The sequence below is a fragment of the Rhamphochromis longiceps genome, linkage group LG3, assembly GCF_057381845.1.
Source record: "Rhamphochromis longiceps isolate RC_006_pf linkage group LG3, R_longiceps_female_GT1.1, whole genome shotgun sequence".
Taxonomy (NCBI): Eukaryota; Metazoa; Chordata; class Actinopteri; order Cichliformes; family Cichlidae; genus Rhamphochromis; species Rhamphochromis longiceps.
In genome coordinates, this window is record NC_140559.1 from 14,014,615 (window position 1) to 14,040,599 (window position 25,985).

The 25,985-nt window shown below is 42.6% G+C and overlaps 2 protein-coding genes and 1 long non-coding RNA gene across 9 annotated transcripts in view; 2 read left to right on the plus strand and 1 right to left on the minus strand.

The window, feature by feature from the left end:
• Nucleotides 1–4,328: 4,328 nt before the first annotated feature.
• The window catches only part of LOC146673017 (uncharacterized), a 406,340-nt gene continuing 384,683 nt past the window's right edge, over nucleotides 4,329–25,985 (minus strand). For both annotated transcript variants that reach the window (XR_014910406.1, XR_014910407.1), the window contains exon 3: nucleotides 4,329–4,709. This is a non-coding gene — a long non-coding RNA (uncharacterized LOC146673017). The remainder of the gene's footprint in view (nucleotides 4,710–25,985) is intronic.
• The window catches only part of LOC146673018 (ribonuclease inhibitor-like), a 48,538-nt gene continuing 30,253 nt past the window's right edge, over nucleotides 7,701–25,985 (plus strand). For 2 of the 6 annotated variants that reach the window (XM_085401491.1, XM_085401488.1), the window contains exons 1-4: nucleotides 7,754–8,030; nucleotides 8,854–8,940; nucleotides 14,067–14,207; nucleotides 19,350–19,523. In XM_085401491.1, the coding sequence (XP_085257617.1) occupies nucleotides 14,089–14,207; nucleotides 19,350–19,523 (293 nt within the window). In that variant the 5' untranslated portion in view covers nucleotides 7,754–8,030; nucleotides 8,854–8,940; nucleotides 14,067–14,088. Of the gene's footprint in view, nucleotides 8,031–8,115; nucleotides 8,498–8,853; nucleotides 8,941–14,066; nucleotides 14,208–19,349; nucleotides 19,524–25,985 lie in introns of those variants that run through there. The other 4 variants (XM_085401493.1, XM_085401492.1, XM_085401489.1 and 1 more) reach the window with 4 other exon arrangements.
• The window catches only part of LOC146673019 (uncharacterized), a 54,200-nt gene continuing 37,775 nt past the window's right edge, over nucleotides 9,561–25,985 (plus strand). Inside the window, exon 1 of the mRNA XM_085402620.1 lies at nucleotides 9,561–9,632. The gene's annotated coding sequence lies outside the window, so the exon portion shown is untranslated. The remainder of the gene's footprint in view (nucleotides 9,633–25,985) is intronic.

The window sequence follows — 25,985 nt, forward strand, 5'->3', positions numbered from 1 at the left end:
CTTTAAAATGTGTTTAACCTAGTAATATCAGTAGGATGTCATAGCAGATATAACACCGTCACCCTCCGTCATTGCTTTAATTGGAATGTTTCCGTTTCGTTTCTTTTTTTTTGTTGTCGCTCACAGTTCATGTGGTTTCTTTCTTTCTCTTGTCTTTCACTGCTGTGGTCACCTACTCCCCCACTCACCTACAAACAACACCCTCTATTTCTCCATATTTTCACAACACGATCACGCAAACACATCAGCTCAACGGCAGCACATTCACAACAGCCTCACAGCACGCACAGACTTGCAGGACACATAAGCAAGCCACGCTTGTTCATATTAGTGAATATTCACACACATAGTCAGACTTATGGAGTCTCTCACCACACTTCTTTTTCTCTTTCTATTTATAAACAAGGGATGTTTCCATATTCTCTCCACCTGTCTAAACGAAACACCCAGCATACATCATTAAACATACACGCACAATTAAGGGCATGCTGAGGTTTGTCACATGGAATGTAAATGGAGCTGGCACCAGAGGAAAGAGGTTAAAAATATTTAACCAGCTTAAAAAACTACAGGCAGATGTTGTTTTATTACAAGAAACTCACAAACCTGTCACAGGTTTAAATGAACTTAAAACACCTGAGTTTCCTAACGTGTTTGCAGCCGGTTATAATTCTAGACAACGGGGAGTAGCAATTTTAATACATAAAAATGTTAATTTTACAGTACTCGATACAGTTATAGATCCAGAGGGTAGATTTCTAATTATTAAACTATCAATATTGAACAAAAAACTATGTATTGTTAGTATATATGGTCCAAATGTTGATGAACCCTCATTCTTCCACGGTTTTTTTAGTGCACTCTCTGAACACCTTGATTGCACACTCATTCTTGGCGGTGACCTCAACCTTGGACTAAATGAAGAAATGGATAGGCTCAACACAACAGGAACTCAGCGTAATTGGCAGTCCACAAATATAATCAAACAGTATATGAACGACTTTGGTCTTTGCGATGCATGGCGCTCTCTTCACCCCACCAGTAAGGAATATACTTTTTTCTCGCATGTTCATCACTCTTACTCTCGTCTGGATTATTTTTTGGTCAGCAGCTCACTGCTGTGTGACATTTCAGACACTGAGATTCATCCTATAGCTGTCAGCGATCATGCTTCTGTATCTTTAACACTAATGCACAAGAATAATACTACGCCAAGTAAAAACTGGAGATTTAATATATCACTACTTAAAGATGAAGACTTTATTAAATACTTTAAAAAGGAATGGACTTCATATTTAGACTTTAATGACACTCCCGGAATATCTGCTTCTGTTCTATGGGAAGCAGGGAAAGCTGTGATGAGAGGTAAAATAATTTCTTTCTCATCACACAAAAAGAAAGAAGAAAACAAAAATATTCAGGAATTAGAAAAAAACATCAAATCACTAGAAGAAGCCTACGCGTCCCACCAAGATCAGGAAACATTGAACAAAATATGCAAAACAAAACTAGAATTAAATGAAACTATTAATAAAAAAACACAATTCCTTATACAAAGACTTCGCTTGCAGAATTTTGAACACAGTAACAAATCAGGTCGATTTCTAGCTAACCAGCTAAAAATAAATAAAGAAAAAACAACTATATGTGCTGCTAAAGATTTATCGGGGAACACAATATATGATCCTGGAAGAATAAACAACATTTTTAGGGATTTCTATGAAACTTTATACTCACCACAAATAAACCCATCTAAAAATGAAATTGATCTGTTTCTTGACAACGTAACTCTTCCAAAATTACTAGACAGTCAAGCAATGGAACTGGATTCGCCACTGACGCCAAGTGAACTCCAGGAAGCCCTGATAAGTATGCCCAATAATAAGGCTCCAGGTCCAGACGGCTTCCCTGCAGAATTCTACAAAGAATTCTGGACAATTTTGGCACCAGTATTCCACAGCATGTTGCAGGAAATCGAGGAAAAGGGCAGACTACCACCAAATATGAATTCTGCCAACATTAGTCTCCTGCTAAAACCAGGCAAAGACCCTTTATTTCCCTCAAGCTATCGTCCAATTTCTCTTTTAAATGTAGACCTTAAAATAATCTGCAAAGCTCTCTCAAAGAGATTAGAGAAAATGACCCCCCTCTTAATTCATCCTGACCAAACTGATTTCATAAAAGGTCGGCACTCCTCAACAAACACTCGTAGATTACTTAATTTAATAGACTACTCATACGATAAAAACATCGAAGCCATAATATTATCTCTAGATGCAGAAAAAGCATTTGACAGAGTTAATTGGAAATTTTTATTCGCAACTTTACACAAATTTGGTTTTGGAAACTCTTTCATAAACTGGATAAGAATATTATACAATTCCCCAACGGCTCGTATCAGAACAAATGACCAGACATCCTCCAGCTTCTGTCTCCTGAGGGGCACCAGACAGGGATGCCCACTCTCTCCCTCACTTTTTGCAATTTTTATCGAACCTCTAGCAGCAGCATTTAGACAGGCTACAACAATTAAGGGCATAAAATGTAAGAACATAGAACATAAAATCAGTCTCTATGCGGATGATGTGTTGCTTTTTCTGCAAAACACACAAACCAACCTCTCTGAGGTAATTACTTTAATAAACTGGTTTTCAAGAGTTTCAGATTATTCAATTAACTGGCCAAAATCTACAGTTCTCCCCATTAACTGCTCCTTCCATAATTCTTCCTCTGCCCCACTGCAATCCGGAAATATTAAATATTTAGGTATTAATGTCTCTCCTAAGCTTTCAGACTTAACTAAACTAAACCACATCCCACTTCTAAAGAAAGTAGAAGGCGATCTGACTAGATGGAAATCTTTACCCATATCACTCATGGGAAGGGTCGCCACTATAAAAATGATGATCTTGCCAAAAATAAATTACTTATTTTTGATGATCCCTAACAAACCATCACAAGATTGGTTCAGATCTCTGGATTCATATATTTCCAAATTCCTTTGGAAAGATAAACCCCCGCGTATTAGCTTAAAAACGCTACAAAGAACCAAGGATAGAGGAGGATTAGATCTGCCTAATTTTCACCAATACTTCTTAGCCAACAGGCTTCAGTTCATCTCAGAATGGTTAAAACATACCTTCTTAGTTGAGCCCTGGCTAGATGTTGAACAGGCACTATGCAAGGATCTAGAGATTTCAGACCTACCATTTATTAGCTCAAACATCAAAAGACATGAATGCTTTAAAAGTATCAACATCAGCTTTTCTCTAACAGCATGGTGGGAGTTTCTAAAAATAACGGAGTCTTCATTAATCCCATGCAAACGTACACCTATCTGGAATAACCCTGACATATTACAAAACAATAATATGATTAATTTCCCAGAATGGAGTTGTAAAGGAATTAAATACTTAGAACATATATTAGAGGGAACAGAATTTATTCCATTTGACAGACTAGTTGAACAATATGGGATCAACAAGACAAGGTTTTTAGAATATCAACAAATTAAATCCATAGTAAAAAAGAAATTTAACCTCAGTCAAGTTGAATTACAAACACCACTAAGTGCGGCACATTTTCTTACTCTTAAATCCCCCAAATTATTATCTAAAATATACAGAACACTTTCTAAATTAGATGAATCAATATCCCTTCCTACTGCAAAGTGGGAAGCAGATTTATCAGTCAACCTAGACCAAAACTTCTGGTCTCAGATTTGCTTAAAAACTTTTAAATTAATTAAAAATCCCAGTCTGCAATTAATACAATACAAAATACTTCATAGAGTGCACTATACAGGTCATCGGATGTTCAAGATGGGCTTTACATCTTCCAACAACTGCTCACACTGTCAAGGCAATACACCAGACAATTACATCCACGCTCTTTGGTTCTGTCCACCAGTGCAAAAGTTTTGGCGCGAGATATGTGAAGACTTATCAAAATGTCTGAAATGTAACATTCCAACCTCCCCCTTAGTGTGTTTGTTGGGCAGCTTAGATAATATCACTTCAGAAAAGAATATCGCCCATATGATCCTCACTGCCCTATGCATAGCCAAGAAAACAGTCCTCATGAACTGGAAAAATAAAAATAATCTCAATTCTAACCAATATAGAAATTATCTATTAGATTACATTAGTCTTGACACAGCCTCTGCCACCACATTAGATCAATTGCTCTGGGCCCCTTTTATCAGCTCCATCACCTAGTGGGGGTGGGGGGTCATAGTTTGGTCCCGCCTTCACTGTTGTGATTGGTGAGGGGGTAGGGACAGGCTTAGGGCGTCGGGGGGTTCCCCGGAGGCATCTTCCTTGAGGGGCTCAACCCGGGGTAGCGGTCACGTCCGGTTGAGGGCTCTGTTGGCTCTCAGGTGACTGTTTCCTCGCGGCTGCGTGCAGCGGGGCTAGGGGAGGGTCTGTGCTGACGGACGTGGGTTACTGACCTGGCAACCTGGCTGCCCCTGGGTGGGTCCGGGATGGGCGTGAGGTTCTGGGAGCGCTCCGTCTCTGGGCTGGGGCCCGGGCCGGGCCTCGGGGGCTTGGGTCCTGGTTGGTGTGTTGCCGGGGTTGTGGGCGGGTGGGTGCATGGGGGCCCGGCCCTGGAGCAGGGTGCCGCCGGTGCGTCGAGCCGCCTGGGGGGCTCTTCAACTGGTGGGGGGGATGGTCACATCTTGCAGGAGCTTTCTTCTCTTCAGGAACTCTCTGCAGGAGGGGGAGATACAGGAGAGGTGGAGGAAGATCTCAGCCTGGGCGTTTACCGTCTTATGTAGTCTGGAAGATGTGTGGTTGGTGGGGTGGGTGCAGTTTTCTCTGTGGTGGGGTTGGGTGGACTGTCCAGGGCTCTGTGGAGCCGGGGGGCGCTACTGCACTGGGCCCCGGTCTGATGGGCCTGGGCCCCCCTTCCCTGGCGGGTCGCGGAGGGTGGGAGTGCCTACTGGGGTCAGCGGGGGAGCTGGCCCCAGGGAGGGGTTACCTGCCCCTCCCTTCCTTCCCTCCCCATCTCCAGCTGCCTCCCTCTTCCCGCTCCTCCACAACCACCCACACATGCAGGGCCTTGGAGTGGGGGTATGTCACCAGGGTGCAGAGGAGGCTACCCCCCCCCCCCCCCCCCGTCCCCTTCTGGCTGCCTCTGCCTCAATTTTATCCCACAACTTAGACACTCACATTATTCACACTCTCATTACACATACATATAGGATCTTGGGGGTGGGCACAATCACGGAGTCCAAATCACCATCAGGGTGTATACCTCACCCCTGACGTCGTTGCCCACCTCTCAATTTTAAATACACTTAGTCATTGAGGGTTAGCAGGAGGGACTATGCGCTTACCTGCTGCTCCTTGGCAGGTAGCTCCATGCCCTCCTGGGTTTTAATTGCACCTTAGAACACATATGCATCAACACTACAATGAGCGGGTGGAGGGAGGTTTGGAGTCTTCTCCCACCCCCATTCTCTGCGGCCTGCTGGAGTGGGAGGGCTAGTAGGAGGAGTTGGCCGTCCGACTGCGGTCTGGGGTGTGGGGCCTCCCTGCTGCTGCGGAGTCGGGGTGGTCTGCCTCTCCCCACCGCAGGGAAAAGGGTAACACCACCTGGGTCTGGGTGCAGTTCCCCCCTCCAGGGGCAAGGGTACCTAGACCCGGTTTGTAGAGTACGCTTGGGGAGTGTGATTGTGTGTACAGCGTCTCTTTATGTCTGTCTCCACGTTGGTTGAGTGTGGAGTGAGTGCATATGAGAGCATGAGGGTGGGAATGGATGTTTGAGTCTGTGTGTGCCTGTATGTCTGTGTCTATATGTCAGGTTGGGTATCAGACGCCACCTCTCTGGGGACACCTCAGGCCCTCCAAGGTTTGGAGGCCTATCTCCACCCACCACCACTTCCCCTGCCGGTGGCGGACTCCCTCAGGTGTCGGTGTGTTGGTGGTTCTTTGTGTCTGGGGGTGGGCGTCCGGGTACACACCGGCTCACTCCTTGGCGGCCGCTTGTCGGGGCCTGGGGCCTGGGGCTCGCTCGGGCCCCTTTGGAGGTGGGGTGCCCCCGGCCTCTCGGCCTAGGGCTCGGTCACTCAGGCGCAGCTGGGGGCCGGCGGAGCTCACGGGCGCGTCACTGCAACTCCCCCTGACTTCTGCTCCGCGGCTGCTGGGCGAGCCCTCATCTGGGACTCTCCTCAGCTCTTACTGGGACAGTGGCGTGGCTGCCCCTCTGTTGGTCTTCCATGGTCTCTTGTGTTCTGGGGGCCTCTGGATGTCTGGAGTTTTGATCTCCTCCATACCCGCTTCACACCCTGGAGGACGGGGCTGTGGCCCCCCCACACTCCCTAGCAGATCATTACATGGAGAAACCTTTGGAATGCAAGCATGCTGATCCACACAGGTATGCACACATGGGTATTCACAGACGCGGACTAAAGCTTTCTTGGCTGCTGCCTCAAAGCACACTGTGCGCTGTCTATCTTGCGTGCTGCACAATATCGTTTATTACTTAGTAAATACTGATATCTATGACTAGCTAGTTTATTGTGATGGTGCTTTGTTTTCTCTATTATTATGTTGCTCTTTGTTGTTTGCTGTCTCCTCTGTTTGTTTTTTTTGTTTGTTTGTTTTTTTTTCTCCATACAGGTGACCCAGGAGTTCTTTTTTTTTTCTCTCTCTCTTCCCCCCCCTTCTCACCGTCTCTTCTCCCCTTTGGTTTTCTTTCTTTCTCTCCCCCTCTCTCTCTCATTCATTCCCCCTGTCCTATTTATTTAAAAAAAAAAAAAAAAAAAAAAAAAAAAAGACAAAGGATGAACTGAAGCTCTGCCATCACGTAATGTCGCATACTGCTGTTTCTGATGTCATTTAGAAAAAAAAAGAAAAAAAAAAAAAGAAAAAAAAAGAAATGAGCTTTGACGAAACATTCAGTGAAATAAAGCTTTCATCACATAATTCATGTGTGCACCAGATGAACTCTACAAAGACTCAATTGATTTATCTTTTGTTTTAGATGAACTTTTATCACTTACAGCTATATTAAGTACGTTTTTATCTAACTTCTCACTCATTAACATCTCACATGATTTCAGATCACTGCTGTTCCCCACCAGCCCTGTAGGTGGCATCAGTGTGCCTCAAACCATTTACAGATGATTATGTGTAGTTCACAGTTCATATTTAAATAGAAGATGTGGGACATTGAAGCAACACGTCCATCCACCCATGAACATGTAAGAAATAAAAATAAAGGTTTGCTTCATGTCTGTAATATGTAGACAATATTCTCAGTATAGCAGTTTGGGTCAAAGTGCAGATGTTCCAGATGTTCTGCAGTCTCTCTGGTTTTCATGTTAACATGTTGATTTTGTACCAAAGTGAAACTTTTTTTTCATTCATAGCTGGTTTCACAGGAGGTCAAGGCGTCAAACAAACAGCTTTAACTGCACAATGACACACTTTAAATCATCTACAGACAAACTTGTGTGTTTAATTTATGAAGAAATAATAATGATGTGTTCTACAGCTGTCCATAAAGTAGCTTCTCACACAAACTTTGACACACCATGACTTTAGTTCATGAAAAGCTGAATAATTAAGAGCTGTGACTACTATGAACTGCTTATGGTGACTCCATTAAGCTCTCAGCTGAAGTTTCATTCATTTATTTTAACATTAATGTCGCCTTTTTAAGTCTGTGTGAGGATTTTTATGACAGACATTAAAGGAGCTTCTTTGATTAGAACCAAATTCATGTTGATTTTTAGCCTTATAATCATAAAACTGGAGACTAATGAAAAGTATAATATTTTAAAAAAGCCTTTATTATTTGAGTAATGCCCGAATCTGCTCTGAGAAAGAAATAGCACAGAGTTGTTGATGCCATTTTGAGATTAACTGAATTTTTTCTAAGTGCTCTTATTGTGGAAATCTGCATCCCCCCTCCCACCTGTTCTGCTACCGGTGGAATTCCGCCTCCTGCCAGGAACAGCTCACCTGTTTTTTCGTGTTTATTGTCCAGGTGTGGAACTTGTTGTTGGTGTGTGTGAAGAAACTGTAAGTTTGCTTTGTTTCCTCCTTTAAAAGTTTGTCTTTAGGAACTTTACTGTTTGTTCAGCTCATGTTTCATTTCCGTTCTCTCCATCAAAGTCAGTGTGTAATGTTTTCCTGGCTAACATCAGCTGTGTGCAGCTGAGTTCCTGCACAAACAGCACAAATCTGCCGCTCCATAGTTCACGGTAACGGACTCACAGCTGGACCAATGAGGCCGAGTGTGTCCGCCACTCTGAGCTACGTTCTTGTTTGTGTACTTATAGTTTGTACTTTGAGTTCACTCAGAGGCTGAGTCCCAATTAAGAGACTGCACGCTTGAAGTACGCGCACTACGCGTACTACGTACGGTGCCTACTATAAGTGCGGAAGTGAGAGGCTTGTGAAATGGGACGCTATGGCATTACTGAGAGTTGAAAAACTGTCTAAAGTCTTTCATCTTTAATAAAATGATCAGCGTTCTGCTCTACCAGGTGTAACAATTGAGTTTAACATCCAGGCATCCATGAAAACGGAATTTATGACATTTAACGGAGTTAGAAGTTAGCAGGGAGTTAGCTCGCTAGCTTCTATCTAAATACAATATAGCATGTCCTGACTGCGGGGTTTTGGAAACAAATTCAAACGTACAGCTCTGTTATCACTTCCAGCATAAATGAAGACAGAAAACTAAACAGCAGTGACGTTTGTAGGGTTACTGAAGTTGGGCTAGCTGGTATATAATGATGTGCTACGTGACCGCTAGCGACACAGCTATGTTAGCATAATATAAACAAGCTAACCTTTTTTCCACGCGATAAAAGTTAACGTGAGTGTTTTCGGTTGTCAGGAACAAATGTAATCACATGGCAGGATGCTGTAAAAGGACCAAACTTCAGCCAGGAGAACAACTGAGATAATCCATCCACAATACGAGGTTAGTCATTCATATACTGCTGCATGGGCTGGGCTGTAGCTACATCCTAAGGTTTTAAAAACTGAGCTTAAATAAATGATTAGCGGTAATAAAAGCCGAGGGAGGTCAACAGTGATCACTGACTGTTTTAGGAGCTTTTTGAGATCAAATAGATGAAAATACAAAACATTAAACATGTTAACAACACAAAAGCCATATTAAACGCAGACTACTTTAGACCCGGAAGTAGGATTCGTCGCGTCATCACTGAACAACCGGCGCTGTTTAGGTTGCCTAGCAACCATGATACTAACCGCGAGACACCTTACATACAGCTTTGTGTGACAGAAATGAAGGAGAAAAATGTTTTGTTAGTCATTCATTTTTGTCATGACATCACTTTGATTAGTTGAGTATCTGAGGCTGAGACCACGGGACTGTAAACATGATTGTTGGGCTTAATTTCTGTGCTGAACAGTTATTTAAGATTAGTTAGTAAATAACAATTAGTTAATGCTGCTCATGAGACCAAAGTCATCTCACTGTGGCAATGTAAATATAATATGGCCAATATTATAGTATTGTCAGATTATTATGATATATATGTATATATATGTATATATACAGTGGGGCAAAAAAGTATTTAGTCAGCCACCGATTGTGCAAGTTCCCCCACCTAAAATGATGACAGAGGTCAGTAATTTGCACCAGAGGTACACTTCAACTGTGAGAGACAGAATGTGAAAAAAAATCCATGAATTCACATGGTAGGATTTGTAAAGAATTTATTCGTAAATCAGGGTGGAAAATAAGTATTTGGTCAATAACAAAAATGCAACTCAATACTTTGTAACATAACCTTTGTTGGCAATAACAGAGGTCAAACGTTTACTATAGGTCTTTACCAGGGGCCTGTTCTTCGTACCGCGCTAAGTAAGTTAGCTGGATTAGATTGTTGACGATTTCGCGTGATCCTGGATCGTTCGGTTCCCCGAAGCCCATCCGGGACTTGCTGTCATAGCAACAGAGCCGTAAGCGTAAACCTGCTGGGGAGCAGGTTTACTTTATGTAAACAGGATTAGATCGTGGCCACGCAGGTATGTCCGCGTCATTCATACGAAAGCAACAGCGATATTCCACCACTGTTTCACCATAAATAAATATTATCAATGTAACTAAAGATAATGCAGCACTTGATCCTTTTATTGATGTCACACAGATACATACAGGTCATTTCCTAAAAAAGGGAAATGTACTATTAACATTCTATTACATGTATGTGATTATTACAGATGTAATTCATATTTCAGAGTAGTAATTGTAAATTACTTCGTGTAATCAAGATGAGAGACCACGGCTATAAAAGCGAAGGTGGATTTGGGAAGTCTGTCGCAGCCATGTCCTGTCCGTTTACGCGAGCAACCCATTGCGGAAGGTGCAAGATTGATAAGGAGAGTCCTCAGAATTCAGCGTATATTGCGGGACAGACAGGATCCTTTAGCTCAGCGCGACAGTGTGCTCATTGAGAGATATCGATTTTCCCGTGAGGGTATTATTCACTTAACCAACTTGTTGACGAGGGGGTGCAGGACCACCACCTGTCTTTTTTTTTGCTCTGCCCTTTTCTTGGTTGCTGTTATGAACAAACAAACAGAGTATTCCAGGGTCTCTTTCCAAGAGACGACAAGCAATATAAGTGATAAATATTACCATTCTGTAGAATATTCTTATATTTCACTTTTACTTGTTCCCATGTTCTAGTGGGTCCTGTTGTGGCTCTAATGTGAAAGGGGATATAATATAACATATTATAATATAATATAATGTAATATAATATTGGATAATATGGTGTGATATGATAAATCTACCCTACCGCCTACTGGTGTTGGCCAGAGGGGCCGATGGCGCAATATGGCAGCCTGGGTTCTGTCAGTCTGCCCCAGGGCAGCTGTGGCTACAACCGTAGCTTGCCTCCACCAGTGTGTGAATGTGGGAGTGAATGAATAGTGGCATTGTAAAGCGCTTTGGGTGCCTTGAAAAGCGCTATATAAATCCACTCCATTATTATTGTTATTATTGGATTACTTACGAGTTTGATTTGTCAGCAACTTTCTGCCAGCCCTCTCTCCTTGCTTTTGCAGCCTTTGCAGTGTTCCCTTGCGTTTTAATTAAACTCTGAAACTCCTGAAATCCCTCACTCAAGAGTTCTTGCTCTGCTGCCGAAAAATACCGAGCGCGCCCCTTCGCCATTTTCGCCAACCAATCAGCGGGTTGCCGATCACTGTTTCTGCTATCGATGCGTATCCCCTTTTACGGCACCCAGTGATCGCACATTACTTCATCCAGCTATACTAATCGTCAACAACAGGTGTGTTCGGGGAACCGGAATAGCGAGCTCAGAGTTAGCGCGATGATTTGGTCTTGGATGTTTCATTTGATCTTGGATGTAGTAAGCGACGTACGAAGCACAGGGCCCAGGTTTGCACACACAGTAGCTGGTATTTTGGCCCATTCCTCCATGCAGATCTTCTCGAGAGCAGTGATGTTTTGGGGCTGTCGCCGAGCAACACGGACTTTCAACTCCCACCACAGATTTTCTATGGGGTTGAGGTCTGGAGACTGGCTAGGCCACTCCAGGACTTTCAAATGCTTCTTACGGAGCCACTCCTTTGTTGCCCGGGCGGTGTGTTTTGGATCATTGTCATGTTGGAAGACCCAGCCTCGTTTCATCTTCAAAGTTCTCACTGATGGAAGGAGGTTTTGGCTCAAAATCTCACGATACATGGCCCCATTCATTCTGTCCTTAACACGGATCAGTCGTCCTGTCCCCTTGGCAGAAAAACAGCCCCATAGCATGATGTTTCCACCCCCATGCTTCACAGTAGGTATGGTGTTCTTGGGATGCAACTCAGTATTCTTCGTCCTCCAAACACGACGAGTTGAGTTTATACCAAAAAGTTCTACTTTGGTTTCATCTGACCACATGACATTCTCCCAATCCTCTGCTGTATCATCCATGTGCTCTCTGGCAAACTTCAGACGGGCCTGGACATGCACTGGCTTCAGCAGCGGAACACGTCTGGCACTGCGGGATTTGATTCCCTGCCGTTGTAGTGTGTTACTGATGGTGACCTTTGTTACTTTGGTCCCAGCTCTCTGCAGGTCATTCACCAGGTCCCCCCCCCTGTGTGGTTCTGGGATCTTTGCTCACCGTTCTCATGATCATTTTGACCCCACGGGATGAGATCTTGCGTGGAGCCCCAGATCGTGGGAGATTATCAGTGGTCTTGTATGTCTTCCATTTTCTGATGATTGCTCCCACAGTTGATTTTTTCACACCAAGCTGCTTGCCTAATGTAGATTCACTCTTCCCAGTCTGGTGCAGGTCTACAATACTTTTCCTGGTGTCCTTCAAAAGCTCTTTGGTCTTGGCCATGGCGGAGTTTGGAGTCTGACTGTTTGAGGCTGTGGACAGGTGTCTTTTATACAGATGATGAGTTCAAACAGGTGCCATTCATACAGGTAACGAGTGGGGGACAGAAAAGCTTCTTACAGAAGACGTTACAGGTCTGTGAGAGCCAGAGATTTTCCTTGTTTGAGGTGACCAAATACTTATTTTCCACCCTAATTTACGAATAAATTCTTTACAAATCCTACCATGTGAATTCATGGATATTTTTTTCACATTCTGTCTCTCACAGTTGAAGTGTACCTCTGGTGCAAATTACTGACCTCTGTCATCATTTTAAGTGGGGGAACTTGCACAATCGGTGGCTGACTAAATACTTTTTTGCCCCACTGTATCACTGACTTTCAGCTTGTTGTGTTTGTGGATATATGACTGACTTTAATTATTAAACATTCGCACATAAATAAGTGACGTCATATTCAGTACTTTTGACAGTTCACTCTTCGGCCGCTCCATCTTATTAGGGAAGTTCCACATACATAAATGTAAATTTCAAAACTCAACCCCATCATTTAATTTGTTTTTGATTGAAATTGAATATTACTTAAACTCTCTTAAATTAACTTCCAATAAAAAAGGTTTATCATTGATTGAAATTCATTCAGAAATGTTTAGCGAATGAGCTGTCACAACTTTCAAGTACAAAGTTGTTATGAAGTCTGTCACATTCCCCCTTTTTTCTTTTTTTCTCTCCTTTATTTATTTATCCTCCTTATTTCATTGTGCTGTATATTGTCACTCTTATTTGCCTTGTATGTCTACTGTACAAACTGAACTGGAATGACTGACTGTTCGCGTTATGATTTCAATAAAGTTTGGAAAAAGAAAAAAACAACCACTTCGGCCGCTCCCTTCTGCCGTATTTTGCGGCACCCACCGCCGCGCTATGAATATATGGGACCACGAAGCGTGCACCGGACCACGCTTGATATTTGGGGAGATCGACGGCGCATTTGGAGTATGCATTTGAAGCACACTTCGAATTGGGACAGCCGTCGTCGTGTGGCGGTGACGTAACCGCACTTGGAATGTGTGATTAGTATTTACACAGCAGAGACCTGCAGAGCGCTAACGCTAAGTTAATGATAAGAGCTCTTAAAGACACGAGGGAAATAAACATTATTAAAAGGAAACATAGATTTTGAGCACTTCAACAAAAAAAAAATCTCTTCAGCTCAAACTGAGGAGACAAAATAGTCCAAATGTGGATTAAACATTTGATTCATACGTCTCTAGCAATAAAGTCAGAGCTTTAAGTTCATCCTTGTTTCCTCAGACTGTTTGAATTCATTGTGTCAGAGAAACTTTAGACTATTCAGCAGAGCTGATGTGGAGCTGAGATCTGCATCAACATGAATGTTACATGTACGGAGTTAACATGTTAAACTACGACAGTCACAGAAATCACGTGTGAACATCATGTGATCTTAAAGTGTCTGCATGGCCATAAAAGAGCTTTTAATATAGTTTTATACGGAGGTTGGAGTTTGCAGAGAGCTGACTGCATCTGACTCAGAGCTGTTCCTAATGTTCTGCAGGTAAGATCAGGTTTCTGTGATCCCTGATGTGGACCATGTGACCTGGTTTTTAGGTTACATGACAGGTCAGAGGTCAGCGACTTTAATTCAGTTACTTCTGTTAATGTGAACTCACTGAGTGTTTGTGGTTTACCTCTCAGACTGACTGAAGTCCGCAAGAAGATGATGATGGAGGACGAGGAGAACAGAGCAGAGTCTGCAGGAGCCAGCTGTCCATCTATGAGGAGTGACAGGTCCAAACCTCAACCTCCAGACTTCAGTGCTGAACCTGGACAAACTAGGTCAGAGACCTGTCATGAGCTTCTTTAGATGTTTGTGTTTTCCTGGATAAATATGACCTGAAACATCCTTAGATTTTTACAAAGATTCATTAAAAAGAAAACAATGAAACAACAAAGGTAAAAATATTAGACTCAGTCGTTTGCTGTTTGAGGACAGTGATGCTCATATCTGTGGGGAAAGTGTGACCTGAGTGGGTTCATGTTTGTCTTTAAAGAACAGAGCTGCTCTGTCTCTGATTCTCTTTGTGTCTGATCTGTTAAACAGTCTGAGAGGTCACACAGGGACCCAGCAGCTAAAGCCTGGATCATACTGGCTGCTGTTAATGACACCTCCATCAGGACAACACTGTACTGATGCTCAGATTTAATCACAGGGAACAAAACCATATTTTACCTTCAGATGTAAAACTTTCAAATATTCATTAAATATGCAAAGTGTTTCCAAACAATCAGAGAGGGCAGATGTGAAGCACTCTGTGAATTTTGATAAAATTACACATCTGTTATTCATCTGTACTACACTAATCCACCAAGGGTTAGGGTTTCTATTTGTTTTGCATATTTCTCATAATTGTATGTTATAGATCATCAAACAAATTTTAATATTAGAGAAAGAGATGCTGATTAAATACAAAAAGAGGTTTGTAAGTGATGATTTCCTTTTTTTAAGGGGGGAAAAAGTTAACCAAACCTACCCTGCGCCTTTACATAATTGGCTCTGTCACACATGGCAACAAGAACTACATTTGCAATAAATTTCAATGAGTCTTTCACATCAGCGTGAGGACTTTTGCCCCTATATGAAAAGTTAATTGCCCTGAACCGCAGTTTTGGAAAGCTTGAGTCAGTATTACTAGCAACACACAAACAAAAAACAACATGTAACAAATGATCAAAAAGAAATTAGGATGGGGCAAATTCTGTTTCACAGCACTTCTGATGTTTTAGTCGTGACTTGGTTTGAAACTAATCTTGAGTCGAGTGCCTCTTTTATTTGTTATGGCTGCCATAATTGTATCCAATTCAAAGGTAAAGCTTGGACTTCATATCTTATGATACACTCAATCTTAGTGCATTATTTCAGTTACAACCTCTTTTCTCAGTTTGTGTAAAGTTTCCGAGTTAAACTGTACCAGCGTCATCATCACTGCTACTGTTGTGATCAGAGTTTTTGTTTAAGATAAGATAAAACTCTATTAATCCCTCGGGTGGGTTCATCTGGGAAATTCGGTTTCCAAAAGGACAGCACCGACAGAAGTTACAGTTACAGAATATTATATACACACACACACACACACACACACACACACACACACACACACACACACACACACACACACACATATATATATATATATATATATAAATACAGAGACAAATATAAATAAAATATACGAAGGGGATAAATAGAATAAATAGGAATAAAAATAAAAAATACAAGTGAATTGCACATTTCAAGTATGGAGTCTATTGCACCGTTGAAGAGGCACTACAGCTTAGTTGTTCCCCCCTCCTTTGTCCTCCTGTCTCCCCTCCCTCTCCCCTCCAGAGAGGAGTTAAACAGTCTGATGGCGTGTGGGACAAAGGAGTTTTTAAGTCTGTTGGTTCTTGTCTTGGGGAGAAGCAACCTGTCACTGAACAGACTCCTCTGGTTGTTAATGGCCGTGTGCAGAGGATGCCCAGCATTGTTCATAATGTCCAGCAGTTTCTTTAGTGTCCTTTTCTCTGCCACTGTCACCGGAGTGTCCAGCTTCATGCCGACCACAGAGCTAGCCCTCCTGATCAGTTTCTCCAGCCTGGATGAGTCCTTCTCTGCTGTGCTGCTCCCCCAGCACACCACAGCATAGAAAAGTACTCCAGCAACCACTGACTGGTAAAACATCCTCAGGAGCTTCCTGCAGATGTTAAAAGACCTCAGCCTCCTGAGGAAGTACAGTCGGCTTTGGGCTTTTTTATACAGGTGCTCTGTGTTGCATGACCAGTCCAGTTTATTGTCCACCCACAGCCCGAGGTACTTGTACTTGTTGACCACCTCCACCTCCTCCCCCTCTATCTGAACCGGCAGTGGACCTTCTCTGGACCTCCCGAAGTCCACAACCAGTTCCTTAGTCTTTGAGGTGTTGAGTTGCAGGTGGTTTGTGTGACTCCATGCGACAAAGTTCCTCACCAGACTTCTGTACTCCTCTTCCTGATCATCCCAGATACACCCCATGATGGCCGTGTCATCTGCAAACTTCTGAATGTGGCATAATTCAGAGTTGTAGCAGAAGTCAGAGGTGTACAGGGTGAAGAGAAGAGGGGACAGCACAGTTCCCTGTGGTGCTCCTGTGCTGCTGACCACAGTGTCAGACATGATGTCCTTCAGCCTGACGTACTGTGAGGTAGTCGGTGAGGTAGTCGGGGGGTCCACCTCCATCCTGTTCAGTTTTTCCTGAAGCATACAGGGCCGGATGGTATTAAAGGCACTGGAAAAGTCAAGAAACAGGATCCTGACCGTGCCTTTTCCCCCATCCAGGTGTGAGTGGGCTCTATGCAGGAGGTACAGGATGGCATCCTCCACTCCAACATCCGCCTTGTATGCAAACTGTAGTGGGTCCTGGGCATGTTGTACCTGTGGTCGGAGGAGGTTGAGGAAGAGCCGCTCTAGAGTATTCATAACATGTGACGTCAGTGCCACCGGTCGGAAGTCATTCAGCTCATTGGGCCGGTTCTTTTTGGGGACCGGGACGATGCAGGATGTCTTCCATAGGGCGGGCACTCTCCCCAGTCGCAGACTGAGGTTGAAGACTCGTTGTAGCGGCTCCCCAAGTTCAGCAGCACACGCCTTTAGCATCCTAGGACACACCTTGTCTGGGCCTGCTGCCTTTCTGGGGCGAAGCTTCCTCAGTTGTCTCCTGACCTGATCCACTGTGACACTGGGAGATGTTTGGGAGGAGGGGGGGAGAAGATGTCTTGCTGCTGAGAGAGGGATTGGAGGAGGGGGGTGTCATAGTGTCAGGAAGGGGTTTACAACTGGGGGACTTTTTATTCACACACTGCTCCAAAATACATTTGTACTGAAGGTCTGTTTTTAGTCACAGTTAAGCCCCTGTGTTAAATGTCCAGTAGGCTGCCTTTTTCTATTTTAACAACTGGGACAAAAGATGTCATAAACTGCAGCAGAGCAGTATAAGTCATGTTTTACTTGAAACAACACATTTTAACTGGGACTGTGTTTCATAAGATCACTGTTTGAAAGACTGTTCCACACTAAACAGATAAAGATTTATATTAAAACTAATTCCTCACTCGCCTTTGCAGACCTTCTCCCTCCACGTCTTCTCAAGCTCTTCTCTGAGCCCTTGCTACTTCTGCAGCTTCTCGTGCTCCTTCTTTCTGCCACAGCAAAGAAGATGGTACTCTCAACAACAGACTGATAAAACAAAGAGCAGTCTGCTGCATACATTGATGAATCTGAGCCTTCATAGAAAGTAAAGTGGGCTCAGACCTTTTTTGAAGGTATTGTCTCTGTTGGCAGACCACTCCAGCTTGTGATTCAGTTGAACTCCCAGGTATTTGTAGGATGTGACTATTTCAAAGTCAGTCCCACAAATGCGGACAGAGGAGGGTCGGGATCTGTTTCTGCTGAAGTCCACCACCAGCTCCTTTCTTTGGCCACATTCTGCTGCAGGTGTTTCTCCTCACACCACGAAGCGACCAATCAGTCTACTGTACTCCTCTTCTCGTCCCATTTCCATGGTTTCAATAATGGCCATGTCATCAGAGAATTTCTGGAGGAGACAAATTTCTGTGATGTACTTGAAGTTGGCCATATAGATGGTGAAGAGGAAAGTGCACAGCGCAGTTCTATGGAGTGATCCTATGTTGTTGTTCAGGCTCTCTGACCACAGCTCTGCAGTCTCAGAAACTGTGGTCATCCCGCCAGGCAGTCGCTGATCCACTGGACCAGTGGAACCTCCGCCTGCATGTCCTCCAACTTCTCCCTCAGCAGCCTGGGCTGGATCATATTAAAGGGGCTAAGTGTTAGTCACAACCGATTGTCTTCTTTTAACCATAAGAATGACTACTATTCTAAAAGCAAGCGCACAAAGAACCAATGAGAGTGAAGAACAGGATAAAGAGCTGCTGTGGCTCAGTCCCATATCTTTGATTAGAAAGGAACAACACAAGCAATATACTGCTGCTCAAGCAGATTCAAGCAGTGCGCTCACATTAGAGCAGCTGATGAGAGAATCTGTGTATATGATAAAATGGCTCATCACTCGCTCCTGCACTGATGGATCTCCAGATGTTCATTTGGCTGAAGTCGGTGAAGAAACTGTGGTCTACGTATTTCACACGGTACAGCCTCAGATTGGAATGAGCTCCCCGAATCACTGCAGCACCTTCAGCTGGTACTCAGTCTGATGTCTCTGTTCCTCAGTCTTGGAGCCCCTACCGGTCTTTCTACACCACCATGGTCTTCTTGCTCACCTTTTCTTTGTCCTCATTGTTCATCGGGCGTGTTGTGTTGTTCCAATGATACAGCGCTGATGTTCCTGCCATAAATGCACAAGAAGTACAGTGTTGGTCTTTCTTTGGCTGGAAACCATCCCTTACTGATCCAGAACAGTTTGATCACTCCTAGTAGGACAGGAAACACACTGATAAAAGCCTCAAAGTGTCTTTGTAAACAGACATGATTCAAATAAGCCAGTATGAGTTTGGTTCCTGCAGTTTGTGCATCATAAACAGTGCTGAAGCAGAGGCAGTGTGTGCCTGCAGGTTAATGTACACTGCTGCTATAAGAGCTGTGGAAATTCAGGAAAAAAGGATGTAACAATACTGGTGACAGTCCCAGGACAGTCACAGAGTTACAGCGTCACTGATGAACATAAAGACAGAAAGGTCATCCAAAGATTTGCTGAACAGAAGATGATCATCAGTGACGCTGTCTTTAAAATACTCTTGTTAGAAAAGTAAAACTTTAATGGTTTTTCTCTTGTTGCGTTTGTTTGAAGCTGCTTCCTGTTGGCTTCAGCTGTTTGAAGTTACCGTTTTCTAAACTTCTACATTCTGAAACTTCTTCAGCTCTGAATAGCACTGAATGATTTCAAGCACACACTTTGTCTAATAAACCTACATCTTTTATTCTTTATACAGGTTGAGGATCTGTGGTTTGTCAGAGATGAACTGTGATTATCTGGCAGCAGCGCTGAAGTCCAACCTCTCCCATCTGAGAGAGCTGGACCTGAGCGTGAACAACCTGCAGGATTCAGAAGTGAAGCAGCTGTGTGCTTTTCTGGAGAGTCCAGGATGTGGACTTGAAATTCTGAGGTCAGTCTCTATGTTTTAGTTGTGCTGAGATGTATATGATGTGAAAGTTGTGCTGACACTAAACTGCAGACATCAGACTGATGTTATACTAGCAGGAGTATATACTGGAGGATTTTCATGGTAAAGTCTGTTTTCTTCCTCTCTGATTTAGTGCATTGACTGTAGCAGAACAATGTTCACATTTAAACAGTGATACTCAATGTATGGCCCGTGGCCCACACATGGCTTGCTGACCTTTCCTAATTCAGAGAGAGGGGACCCTGGTTAACTGTGTAGCGTTCTTATTCACAGGTCTAAGTATGAGACACAAAAATGAATAATCCACAGCCGACTCTCTTTAGCAGGTCAAAGTTCACAGCAGAAAGCATCTGTGAAATACTGTAATTCCTGGAGCAGGAATTATTGCACATTTACAAACTGACACTGCTGCACGGCATGATGGGTAATGCTACCCGGTCGGGTAGTCAGATGCTTTCTTGTAAGCTGGAGGCTGAGACATTTCCTAATGACATCACACTGCGTTTTGGTGAATATGAAGTTTACTTGTGAATGATTTCCAGCTTTGACTGCAACAGTGTGAAATCAGTGATCCAGCAACAGTTAAAAAAGACAAGCATTTATTTTCAAATCTTTTTATTAGAAACACTTTTAAACTTTTACTTTTTAATATCCCAGGAAGCACAAGTAAGCCTGCAGTCTGAAAGTGCAGTGCTCTGTGACGAGAATAAGGCATTAATAACAATAATCAGCTCATATTAGATAATAAGCTATTTTCCAGGAAGTACCTTCCTGTTGCAGATGAGCTGATCAGAGTCAGGTCAATCAGCTCTGAGCATGCTCAGTGTGAGTCACGGAGTCCGACACTATGATTCACAATGGCAAAGGGTAAATAAATAGCAAAAGCTCTGTGTGAATCCAGAGGAGCAGGAATCACTCTGTCATCATCATAGACTCAATAAAGTTTATACAAAATCCATCATTTATTATAATGTCTATGCTTATCATTGAGCAGCTTGAACTTTGATCAGATGAATCGATCAGTGTGATTGATTCCAATCAAACAATGACTGATCACTGATCAGTGTGTAACACAGTCAATGTTTGCAGTGCAGGAAACTTCCAATCTGATATCAACACTATCCAAAGAGTCTCAGAGTTACAAAGATGGAGGTCATAGATTTTATTCTGATCTGATGGTAAATCTGTGATGTCATTGCCGTCCCCATCCTGATATATTGATGACTGATTGGCCGTAAAAGCTTTATGTTTAGCAAACCAATGTTTAACTGGGATTTCTGCTTTTGTAACAAGGTAAATTTGTGCAGATGTACACTCTCCACTGAGCTTTGACTTTATGATTGAGGAAATGACTCAGTGTCAGTCAGCTGTAGATCAGTGTACAAGCTTAACCATGAAAGAAAGAACAGCTAACAGATGTGTGCTCCTCAAATCTGCATGAATCATGATCATGTGTTTGAGTGAATCTGTGACTGAACTGTAATAATGTTAAAAAGTAAATATGAGGAGGACATGAATGAAAACAAAGTGTGATGAATGAGAAGAAGAAGCTGACACTCAGCTGTCATACTGCTAATGTTTCTCAGGACCTGTTGTACATGTTGCATTAACAGTAAACAAACTGGAAATCTTTGTGGAGCTGAGTCCAAGGATTTCTGTTGATCACCAATAATCTGATGCAGTTTGATTACAACCATGTTTAAATATGTGTTGATGTAGCTTGCCATCACCGGTGTGTGAATGTATGTGTGAATGGGTGGATGACTGAATGTAGTGTAAAGCGCTATACAAATACAGGCCATTTACCATTTATACAGGGAGTGCAGAATTATTAGGCAAGTTGTATTTTTGAGGAATAATTTTATTATTGAACAACAACCATGTTCTCAATGAACCCAAAAAACTCATTAATATCAAAGCTGAATGTTTTTGGAAGTAGTTTTTAGTTTTAGCTATTTTAGGGGGATATCTGTGTGTGCAGGTGACTATTACTGTGCATAATTATTAGGCAACTTAACAAAAAACAAATATATACCCATTTCAATTATTTATTTTTACCAGTGAAACCAATATAACATCTCCACATTCACAAATATACATCTCTGACATTCAAAAACAAAACAAAAACAAATCAGCGACCAATATAGCCACCTTTCTTTGCAAGGACACTCAAAAGCCTGCCATCCATGGATTCTGTCAGTGTTTTGATCTGTTCACCATCAACATTGCGTGCAGCAGCAACCACAGCCTCCCAGACACTGTTCAGAGAGGTGTACTGTTTTCCCTCCTTGTAAATCTCACATTTGATGATGGACCACAGGTTCTCAATGGGGTTCAGATCAGGTGAACAAGGAGGCCATGTCATTAGTTTTTCTTCTTTTAGACCCTTTCTTGCCAGCCACGCTGTGGAGTACTTGGACGCGTGTGATGGAGCATTGTCCTGCATGAAAATCATGTTTTTCTTGAAGGATGCAGACTTCTTCCTGTACCACTGCTTGAAGAAGGTGTCTTCCAGAAACTGGTAGTAGGACTGGGAGTTGAGCTTGACTCCATCCTCAACCCGAAAAGGCCCCACAAGCTCATCTTTGATGATACCAGCCCAAACCAGTACGCCACCTCCACCTTGCTGCCGTCTGAGTGGGACTGGAGCTCTCTGCCCTTTACCAATCCAGCCACGGGCCCATCCATCTGGCCCATCAAGACTCACTCTCATGTCATCAGTCCATAAAACCTTAGAAAAACCAGTCTTGAGATGTTTCTTGGCCCAGTCTTGACGTTTCAGCTTGTGTGTCTTGTTCAGTGGTGGTCGTCTTTCAGCCTTTCTTACCTTGGCCATGTCTCTGAGTATTGCACACCTTGTGCTTTTGGGCACTCCAGTGATGTTGCAGCTCTGAAATATGGCCAAACTGGTGGCAAGTGGCATCTTGGCAGCTGCACGCTTGACTTTTCTCAGTTCATGGGCAGTTATTTTGCGCCTTGGTTTTTCCACACGCTTCTTGCGACCCTGTTGACTATTTTGAATGAAACGCTTGATTGTTCGATGATCACGCTTCAGAAGCTTTGCAATTTTGAGACTGCTGCATCCCTCTGCAAGATATCTCACTATTTTTGACTTTTCTGAGCCTGTCAAGTCCTTCTTTTGACCCATTTTGCCAAAGGAAAGGACGTTGCCTAATAATTATGCACACCTGATATAGGGTGTTGATGTCATTAGACCAGACCCCTTCTCATTACAGGGATGCACATCACCTAATATGCTTAATTGGTAGTAGGCTTTGGAGCCTATACAGCTTGGAGTAAGACAACATGCATGAAGAGGATGATGTGGACAAAATACTCATTTGCGTAATAATTCTGCACTCCCTGTATGTCGAAGTGATTCAATTCAATTCAATTTTATTTATATAGCGGCAAATCACAACAAAAGTCGCCTCAAGATACTTTATATTGTACAGCAGATCGCACAAAAATAGATACAGAGAAAAACCCAACAATCATATGACCCCCTATCAGCAAGCACTTTGGTGACAGTGGGAAGGAAAAACTACCATTATAGGAATCCCCGGCAGCCTACGTCTATTGCAGCATAACTAAGGGAGGATTCAGGGTCACCTGGTCCAGCCCTAACTATATGCTTTAGCAAAAAGGAAAGTTTTAAGCCTAATCTTAAAAGTAGAGATGGTGTCTGTCTCCTGAATCCAAACTGGAAGCTGGTTCCACAGAAGAGGGGCCTGAAAACTGAAGGCTCTGCCTCCCATTCTACTTTTAAATACTCTAGGAACAAGAAGTAGTCCTGCAGAGCGAGAGCGAAGTGCTCTAATAGGGTGATATGGTACTACAATGTCATTAATATAAGATGGGGCCTGATTATTTGAGACCTTGTATGTGAGGAGCAGGATTTTGAATTCAATTCTGGATTTAACAGGAAGCCAATGAAGGGAAGCCAAAACAGGAGAAATATGCTCTCTCTTTCTAGTCCCTGTCAGCACTCTTGCTGCAGCATTTTGGATTAACTGAAGGCTTTTCAGCGAGTTTTTAGGACATCCTGATAATAATGAATTACAGTCGTCCAGCCTGGAAGTAATAAATGCATGAACTAGTTTTTTCAGTGTCACTCTGAGACAGGATATTTCTAATGTTAGAGATGTTGTGCAAATGAAAGAAAGCATTCTTACATATTTGTTTAATATGTGCGTTGAAGGACATGTCCTGGTCAAAAATGACTCCAAGGTTCCTCACAGTGTTACTGGAGGCCAAGGTAATGCCATCAAGAGTAAGAATCTGGTTAGATACCATATTTCTAAGATTTTCAGGGCCGAGTACAATAACCTCAGTTTTATCTGAACTAAGAAGCAGAAATTTAGCGGCCATCCAGGTCTTTATGTCTTTAAGACATTCCTGCAGTTTAACTAATTGGTGTGTGTTATCTGGCTTCATGGACAGATAGAGCTCGGTGTCATCTGCATAGCAGTGAAAATGTATGCTATGTCTTCTGATGATACTGCCTAAGGGAAACATGTATAATGTAAACAGAATTGGTCCTAGCACTGAACCCTGTGGAACTCCATAATTAACCTCAGTGTGTGAAGAGGACTCTCCATTTACATGAACAAATTGGAGTCTATTACATAGATATAATACAAACCACTGCAACGTAGTACCTGTAATACCTACAGCATGTTCTAATCGCTCTAATAGGATATTATGGTCGACAGTATCGAATGCTGCACTAAGGTCTAGCAGGACAAGCACAGAGATGAGTCCACTGTCAGAGGCCATAAGAAGATCATTTGTAACCTTCACTAAAGCTGTTTCTGTGCTGTGCTGAGCTCTGAAACCTGACTGAAACTCTTCAAATAAACCATTCCTCTGCAGATGATCTGTTAGCTGTTTGACAACTACTCTTTCAAGGATTTTTGATATGAAAGGAAGGTTTGAGATTGGCCTATAATTAGCTAAGACTGCTGGGTCTAGAGATGGCTTTTTGAGTAAAGGTTTAACTACAGCCAGCTTGAAGGCCTGTGGTACATAGCCGATTATTAGAGATAGGTTGATCATATTTAAGATTAAAGCATTAATTAACGGCAGGACTTCTTTGAGCAGTTTTGTAGGAATGGTGACTAAAAGACACGTTGATGGTTTGGAAGAAGTAATTATTGAAGTAAACTCAGTAAGATCAATTGGAGAAAAAGAGTCTAACTTAATACCAATGGTACTAAAAGTAGCTTTAGATAATATTACATCTTTGAGATGATTATTGGTATTTTTTTCTCTAATGATAAAAATTTTATTTGTGAAGAAGTTCATGAAGTCATTACTAGTTAACGTTAAAGGGATGGTTGGCTCAAAAGAGCTCTGACTTTTTGTCAGCCTGGCTACAGTGCTGAAGAGAAACCTGGGGTTGTTCTTATTTTCTTCAATCAGTGATGAATAGTAAGATGTTCTGGCTTTGTGGAGGGCTTTCTTATAAAGCAGCAAACTATTTCTCCAGGCTAAATGATGATCCTCTAAATTTGTGACAAACCATTTCCTCTCCAGCTTACGAGTTATCTGCTTTAGGCTACGTGTTTGAGAATTATACCACGGAGTCAGGTACTTCTGATTTGAGGCCTCTGCTACCACTTTCCACATAAATGAAGACAGAAAACTAAACAGCAGTGGCGTTTGTAGGGTTACTGATGTTGGACTATCTGGTATAAAATGTTGTGCTACGTGATTGCTAGCGACACAGCTATGTTAGCATAACATTAGCACAGTGAAGCTGGAGGATGAACGGCAACTTTTTTTCCACTTGATAAAAGTTAACGCAAGGGATTCTGGTGGTTAGGGACAAATGCAATCGTATAGCAGGATGCTATACACGGTGCAAACTTCAGTGAGGAGAACAACTGTGATTATTCATCCACAATACGAGGTTAGTTATTAATATACTGCAACAACATGGGAATAAAACAGCTGCGAGAGAATTCAACATTAATGAATCAATGTTACGGAAGTGCAGTTTTTGGCTTTCCCCATACTTCAAAAGTGCTTCATCTCTTTGCTATGACTGTCGCCCGAGATAATTTGCAGATGATAATGGTTGTAGCCGCTGCGATGCTTTCGACCAAAACAGGCGCAGCTTGATGACATCATCAACATGCGCTAACGCGATAGAGCAGTATAGTCAAAATCTCTATCGTTGGCCAAATTTATATCGTTTCTATTGTATATCGTTTATATGGCCCACCCCTAGTGAGGAGGTAAAATTATTGACAAGATAATTGACCTCTGCTGGGTTAGCGTTCAGATAGCTGTTCTGCTCTAGGTACAGGTCATTGAAGATGATAACAATGGGTGGATTATATTCTTAAACTTAGTTACAGCGCTTTCAGAAAGACATCTACTGGGATAAAGTCTACTCTCCACTGCTGTGTAATCAATTATTGTAAATGTTATCAGGAA